The 7186-nt window shown below is 35.7% G+C and overlaps 1 protein-coding gene across 4 annotated transcripts; it reads right to left on the bottom strand.

The window, feature by feature from the left end:
* Positions 1-651: 651 nt before the first annotated feature.
* On the bottom strand, positions 652-6730 carry LOC110688532 (gamma-interferon-inducible lysosomal thiol reductase-like). Of its 4 annotated transcripts, none has more exons than XM_021865302.1 (5): positions 6190-6730; positions 3594-3659; positions 2674-2814; positions 1267-1359; positions 652-1163 (listed from the first exon to the last, which is right to left on the bottom strand). In XM_021865302.1, the coding sequence occupies exons 1-5, from the start codon at positions 6442-6444 to the stop codon at positions 960-962; spliced, it is 759 nt and encodes a 252-aa protein (XP_021720994.1). In that variant the 5' UTR covers positions 6445-6730; the 3' UTR covers positions 652-959. The 4 variants fall into 4 exon arrangements, with proteins under 4 accessions (XP_021720994.1, XP_021720992.1, XP_021720995.1 ...); XM_021865300.1 differs by lacking the exon at positions 6190-6730 and adding an exon at positions 3777-5083; XM_021865303.1 differs by lacking the exons at positions 652-1163; positions 1267-1359; positions 2674-2814; positions 3594-3659 and adding exons at positions 4705-5286; positions 5502-5588; positions 5683-5823; positions 6003-6068 and having other exon boundaries at positions 6190-6698.
* Positions 6731-7186: the final 456 nt, after the last annotated feature.

Genomic DNA, 7186 nt, shown 5'->3' with positions numbered 1-7186 from the left:
CCTCACAACACGCTAACATATGAAAGTTGTGGTTCTGCAGCTTCTGCCTCGCAACACGTGGAATCCATGGCCCAGGTTGGGTGGTGCACCAGCCTAGGGCCCAAAGCTATAATGCCCAAAATAGAACTTGCAATTTTGCAAACGCCATGGAGTATATAAGATTTTTTTTTTTTTTTTGTTTTGTAAAAAAAAAGAACAATACCATTAGTTAATTAATTAAAAGTTCTTACAGAACATATTACCATTGCCATGCCAGCTTAATGTGCCCACTGCCCAGCTTGTTGGTGGGTATTAATTTAAGGAAATAAAAGCTACAGTTCAAACAAGCTGATAAAAACAAAGCGACATCCATAGAGGCATAGATGATAGATCTAAGTGCTTGTAGAAGCCGCATTCTCCATGTCCTTGTTAACAGCAGCCTCAAGTTCAACAATTTGATACACTAGTACAACTAATTTAATTTTACATTCAATTTATATCAATAACCTTATATAGACAATGGTCTAAATCAATTTGTGCTGTTTTAGGCAAGTATAGATACAACTACCAGATAAGTTCCTCACGAATTGGTTTAGTTTAGATTGGATTGAACTCAATGTCTTTACCAAATTATGACTTGAGTTAGGCCAAGTTATGAAGTAAGACATCTAATGCGAGCACCAGTAGACAATAAACTGCACTGACTGTTTGTGCCAATCTGAGATATTACAATTACAATTTCATTTGCTAATTTAAGCTGAAGTAATTAAAAAATATCTGCTGAGATTTTGAACAACCTTCTTCCACACACAACGAAACTCGCAGACTTGCAAAAGTACAACTGGTTCACATAGACAACATTCATGCATTAAACAAATTCTGCAACAAACGTTATATACAGCATTACCGCTACTTCGTGAAAGCCTTTATGGCTTCTTGACACGGTGAAAAAAAAAAAATGTTTTACATAATAGCATGATTTAGATAATCAGATCCATCCACGATTGTATGAAGGACCACATTTTCATTAAGAGTGTCGCCTTTATGGTCTGTTCTGTGTAGGAAACAGGGTGAACATGACTAGTCTTCTTTGTTATAACACTTGCAAAGGATACTACATTACAGGCACTAGGTTTTGGTCCTTTGTACGCTTTACATATGTAGGTTATAAAGTCTTCAAAATCCTAGAACATAGAGATTTATACAAGAATTAGTTATTCATTTTCATGAATTAAAAAAAAAAAAAAATCCTTCAGTTATGAGGACAGAATAATTGACATTTCTCACCTCAAGGAGCGGTTTTCCATCCACAACAACCCAAGGCACATATTTATGCGGAGGTTTGAGGGCATCAGTTAGAGCTGCGTACTTTAGCTCAAGCTGCATGGAACTTGATATGTTAAATTCAATTAACAGAAGGCAGAAACAATAGAAATAAATAGCTACCTTGACAGAGGAGACTTAGGCCCGGGGGGGGGGGGTGGGTGGGGGGGGGGGAGGGGGTGCAAGGATAGGAACCATAGGAACCCAGCATTAGTACATCACACGTTAATGACCTGATGACCATAATATATAATTCACTGATGAACAGAGAGAAAAATAAATATTAAGATGAGATTAATTAAAGCATATACCAAGAAAACCGAAACAGAAGAGCAAGACTCTCCAAATTACAGCTCACATACACTTACATTATAACATGAAATTAATACCTTACAAAAGTTATAAAACTGAGAATTTAAGGTGTTTTATTAATTCTTGATGTGTCAAATTAGATAGTATGCATTGTTCTTTAACTATATCAAATGTTAGCCAGAGTAGAAAGAGCTGAACAAAAAGGTAAATTCTTATAAAAGCCTTTTTTTAAACCATCAGAATATTCATTCATAGAAGAATACGCCACCATCAACACCACCAAAGCCTTATTACTAAAGTCACAGAGTCTGACAGCATGAATAGAGAACTTTTCTCCTATGGTCATCCACAAAGATCCTCTTCCAAGCCCACTTTCTTCATGTCCTTTTTAACTCCCTCCATCCAAATCATCTTTGATCTTTCTCAGCTCGTTTGAGATCTCCATCAAGTCAATTAAACCAACCCTTTACCTTCCTTATATCATCCGCAGATCAATATCCGCAACTCCAACTTTCTTCCAAATATCTTCATTCCTAATTCCTTCATAGATCACTTGATGAGAATAAATGAAAAACTTCGGAACACATGTGACAATACTCTCAAATAGATGCAGCAAGCCTGCTCCTGTTCTTTTATAGTAATTAAATTGTATAAAATCAATATTAAAGGAAAAGCACCTTATCTTACTGATTGATCATGTAGAGTGGAATAAGCATTTAATCCATTGCAGTTACCTAAATGCCTCTAACGAGGCTCCTGGTGGAGTAAGAACGGTTTTGACCTATAATGAATTTTGATTGCTTTAGACCCTAAATAATTTGGAATACAATTGACTAATCTTCTACAGCATTTCACAACATACTGTATTTGTGTATACGCATAGATATCAAAGGTATGTAAATAACACAAGTTGGTCTAAAGGTGGCAAATATTTCCATGCTAAAGATGAAAACTGAGAACTAACGTATGCGCAAAAATAAGGTAGATTTTGGTTTATACTTGTATTAGCAACACATGCTAGCATGAAACAATGAAAATTCTGCCCCATAGAAGACTGACCTTCTTTCCCACTTCACTCTTGTAACAATCAGTAATAGGTTCTGGATCCAAACCCAATTCCTTGAAACAAGTTTCCCACTGGTAGTACTTGCCCTCATAAACAAGACTCTCAACGCAAGTAATAAACGGGAAGTGGTCATCCTGCCAAAGAGTTTGATCCACAGCATACATTAGCTACTGTTTTACAGAAAGCAGATTCTTCCATCCATATAAGAAGACACAAATCGAAACAAGTTTATAAAAGGAGTGCAAACTTTAAACAAAATGACTAAGATACATGCAAATCTCATCAATTATCTACATGCGCTCATAAGAAACACTTCAAAACAATTGGCATAGCAAGCGCAAAAATTTAAACAAAATTATCCGAAATTGGTGTATTTAGATGAACCCCCACCATCCAAATTTCACAAAAAATGCAGCTATTGAACTCAGCAGTCCCACCAGATTACATTCCATATCATATCAATTCAAATTTAGACCAAAACTGATGTTTTGATCTCAAATTGAAACATTTAAACAAAAACATTGATACGTAGTATATAAAATCAAACTAGACAATTTAAGCAAAATGATGTGAGCTATAAGTAGATGAAACTACACCAAATATGTATAAAATTCAAGAAATACTTCACAAACACATTCATGCAGATCTACCAAATTATTCCAAATTCTAAAGTGTTAAAAGCTGTATTAAAAGTATTAGAAAAATAATCCGAAGAACTATATACCACCTTTAGGTTTGCAGTGCATGTAAGGAGCTAAAACTAGAAATATTAAGCGATATCAAACATTAGTTGCATCAATCGACGAGTAACAGAAATAATTATTTGATTTTGCCAAGCAATACTATCAAATAATTTCAAAGTATATGATAAATTAGGTAAAATAAAGGCAAAAATTATTAGAAGAAAATGTACCAGATTAGGCCAAGCATGAATGGCACAAGCTTCAACAGTATTAAGCAAACATTCATTAGGACCATGCTGAAATCACCATTAATCATCAATCAAAACCAATAAATCAGCATTAATCAAATTCAATTTCGATAAAATCGATAAAAATTATACAGTAAAAACAAAAAAATGTTGAATCAATCAAACCTGGCAAGTAAAGGAATTATTGGAAGTAAGCTTAGCATTGCCCCAAGGAAAAAGGCGAAGGTCAACGATGTCGATTATACCATTTTGGAAGATGATTGCGAGGTCGTTGATGATGAAGTCAGCACTGTACGGACACAAGCTTTCGTAGTACAAATCTAGCTTCACTTTTTCTGCAGAATTTGAAGTTGCTGAGCAGATTTGGGTGATTGTTAGGTATGTGAGGAGGAGAGAGATAATTCGTCGAAGATTTTGAGACGCCATTTTTGGATGAACTGAGGATTCTGGAAAAGATATAGTTTTGATTTTGAAATTTAAGGGTTTTTGATTGATTTATTGATTGTTTTGTTGCATGCAAATATGCAATGTGGAAGAAAGAGAGACAGAATGGAGGGAAAATAAACTTCATCAGGTTCTGAACTGGTCATGAACCTAGTTCAGGAAATGGGCTGTATGCCTGTATTACTTGCCCAATTAATTGGCCGATGTAGATGTTATTGTAGACTCGGGTGTACATGGAATTATGGAAAGGTATTCGGAGTAATGGAAATAATGCTTGGATGCGGATTTTTCATTAATGCCTGATGTGAAGGTCAAAATTCAAAAGAATGACGGATAAATATTCAGCAAATTCTATCATACACTCGGGTGTACCTAAAAGTTACGGGAAATTATGCACTCCTTTAGATTTTGCATTGGAAGTTTAGTTAAAGTAATGAAAGGCATCATCTTCCATTTGATCAAAGAGCCATGCGGCACATTGTTCATTCATCTTGTTGGATAGGCAAAGTAACCATCTAACTTCTTTAACCAATGCAAATGTTTGAAAATTAAAGGATCAATGTCTTCAATCTAATTAAGTGACATACTCAAACATACAAAGTTGTGAAGAGGTGTAACGGTAACCAATGCAAGATGATTATTGAGATCATTAAGAACCTTGGCCAATTTAGGGTTAAGAAGATAACAAGGTCATGAATGGCAACAATGTTGGCTGGAGGACATGTTACCCTATCAATTTACAAGCAACTTATAGCTCATATTCCGTTATAACCAGCAGGAAATTGGTATGAATTACATCTAACTGATCAACCTACCTTATCTCGAAAAGGGATCATTACATTGATTGCTCCCATCACCAAAGAAGCTTGAAGGGTTATACTAGTGCCAATAGAAAACTCGGAATTTAACAACACTCTTAAAAACAGACAAGGTTGTTATTTACATCACAATTACATGCCTACATGGTAATAGACATATTTAAAAACCACCACGATGTCTTTTACATAACAGGATTTGATATTTTGATTTATATCATTTGATCAGTCCATGAGGCTATGGAAGACCAAATATTAACCAGGAATTGCATCTTTGCAGTCTGTTCTGTGTAGCTGACAGGGTGATAATGATCGATCTTTCCTCTCAGAACACTTGCAAAGGATGCTTTCTTGCAAGCACTAGGTGGAGGTCCTTTGTAAGCTTTGCAGATATAACTGACAAAGTTTTCATAATCCTATAACATAGAAAAAAAAAAGGATTAGTTACTAATTGTCCTGAAGAAAGAAATGATAATGATGCAACACATCTAATGTACACTTGGACAGCGTTGTACATGCACCTCATGTGCCTGTGTGTACGTGTATGATACTTGCAGGGTGCTACGCGCATAGGTACAAAGTGTAAGATAAAATTGGCAGTATTGAGGACAACAGAATTGGTAGTTCTCACCTCAAGAAGGGGTTCTCCAGCCACAACTACCCAAGGCACATATCTATGAGGAGGTTTGAGTGCAGCAGTTAAAGCTGCATATTTTAGCTGAAGCTGCATGGAACTTGGTAAGTTAATTTCGGATCACATTACAGACAAACTAGCAAGAAACTGTGAATATAGAGAACCAAAGATGACTGACCTTTTTGCCATGTTCGCCATTGTAACAACTAGTAACCGGTTTTGGATCCAAACCCAACTCCTTAAAACAAGTTTCCCATTGGGTGTACTTGCCCTCAGAAACCTGACTTTCAACGCAGGTAATAAATGGGAAGTGATCTTCCTGTCAAAGAGTTAGATTCAGGTCATAAATTAGTACGAGACCTCTAGAATATTTGAGACGGTTTGAATTATACTTGCATTACATACTCCGTATTAGATCCAATTCTTCCAACTGCTATAAAATGGATCAAAAGGATCATGACATAATCTAAGTAAATTACAAGCTCAAAAGAGATTTACCAGATTAGGCCAAGCATCAATCGCACAAGCTTCAATAGTATTGAATAAGCATTCATTAGGACCATGCTGAAATGAAATCATCAATCAAAATAATTAATCAGTCTTAAAAATTTTCTACCATCGATTCCGTTTCTAAACAATTGATGTTTCATACTTATTCATTTTCACTAAATAGTTGAATACAGACCTGGCAAATGAAAGAGTTGTTGGAGATGAGCCTGGCATTTCCCCAAGGAAAAAGGCGAAGATCAACAATATCAATCAAACCATTCTCGAATATGATGGGTAGCTCATTGAGGATGAAATTGGCACAATAAGGACACAAGCTCTCATAATACAAATCTAAAGGAACCTTTTTTGCCGTATTCGGACTTCCTAAGCATACTTGAAACACAGTTAAGTATGCAAGAACATAAAAACACCGTCGCAAAACAAAAGCCATCTTTGTAAAAACAGAGAAATTACAAAGTACGGAGATCAACTAGCTAACATAATTTAATCAGTATTGCTACTTATATTGATGTGTGTGGATGTTAGGGGAGTAGAGGTGGCAGTGTGAGAATCTTTCAGATTTTTTTGGCCCACTTTTATAGAGTTAGTTGAGGAATCTTTGTGGTTTGAAGTTTAGTACACACAAGATTCAGATATTTGCTTAGGTAGTTTGATTTGTTCAACTGGTTTTTTATAATTTTTTGAGTGGATATGAGACTAATTTTCTGACTTTTATTACAGCATAGTTCTTCCAACTGTAATTGTCTTTATTGATTGAATTAGAGACATGGCAAGACGTGTTGGACTCTTTGATGGCTAAAGATGATGATTCGACCGATTGAGATAAGGCGGATGAAGGCAAATGAACTTGGCCAGATTCCGGGTGAATCTAGTCGGAAAATTGGGCTGTATGTTGTTAACTGATGTATGGTAAGTACTAAGTGGTATCTTATCAGTTTAGGCATTTATTTTTGTTACTTTTTGCGGACAGCATGGAATAACGACATTGTTTACTACATCACAGGCCAAAACGGTGATGTTTCAGTGCACCTCAGCTAAAAAAAGTTTAGGACAAACCTCTACAGTCTACACGTGTTAGATCAACTATAGGTCTACAGGTGCAACCGTGCAGAGAGTTTCACACGACCTACATGTTTTTAATAAACGGAAATTATTCGGACTATTTTCACATC

The sequence above is a fragment of the Chenopodium quinoa genome, unplaced genomic scaffold, assembly GCF_001683475.1.
Source record: "Chenopodium quinoa cultivar QQ74 unplaced genomic scaffold, ASM168347v1, whole genome shotgun sequence".
Lineage (NCBI taxonomy): Eukaryota > Viridiplantae > Streptophyta > Magnoliopsida > Caryophyllales > Amaranthaceae > Chenopodium > Chenopodium quinoa.
Note: the sequence above shows the minus strand (reverse complement) of the source record. Positions and strands in the feature narration are given on the sequence as shown.

Coding starts and splice junctions, on each gene's coding strand:
- LOC110688532 (XM_021865300.1), bottom strand. CDS start 4,037: ATGGCGTCTCAAAATCTTCGACGAATTATCTCTCTCCTCCTCACATAC. Junction 3,660..3,776: donor ATAATTCCTTTACTTGCCAG/GTTTGATTGATT, acceptor TGGTGATTTCAG/CATGGTCCTAATGAATGTTT. Junction 2,815..3,593: donor TTCATGCTTGGCCTAATCTG/GTACATTTTCTT, acceptor ACTCTTTGGCAG/GATGACCACTTCCCGTTTAT.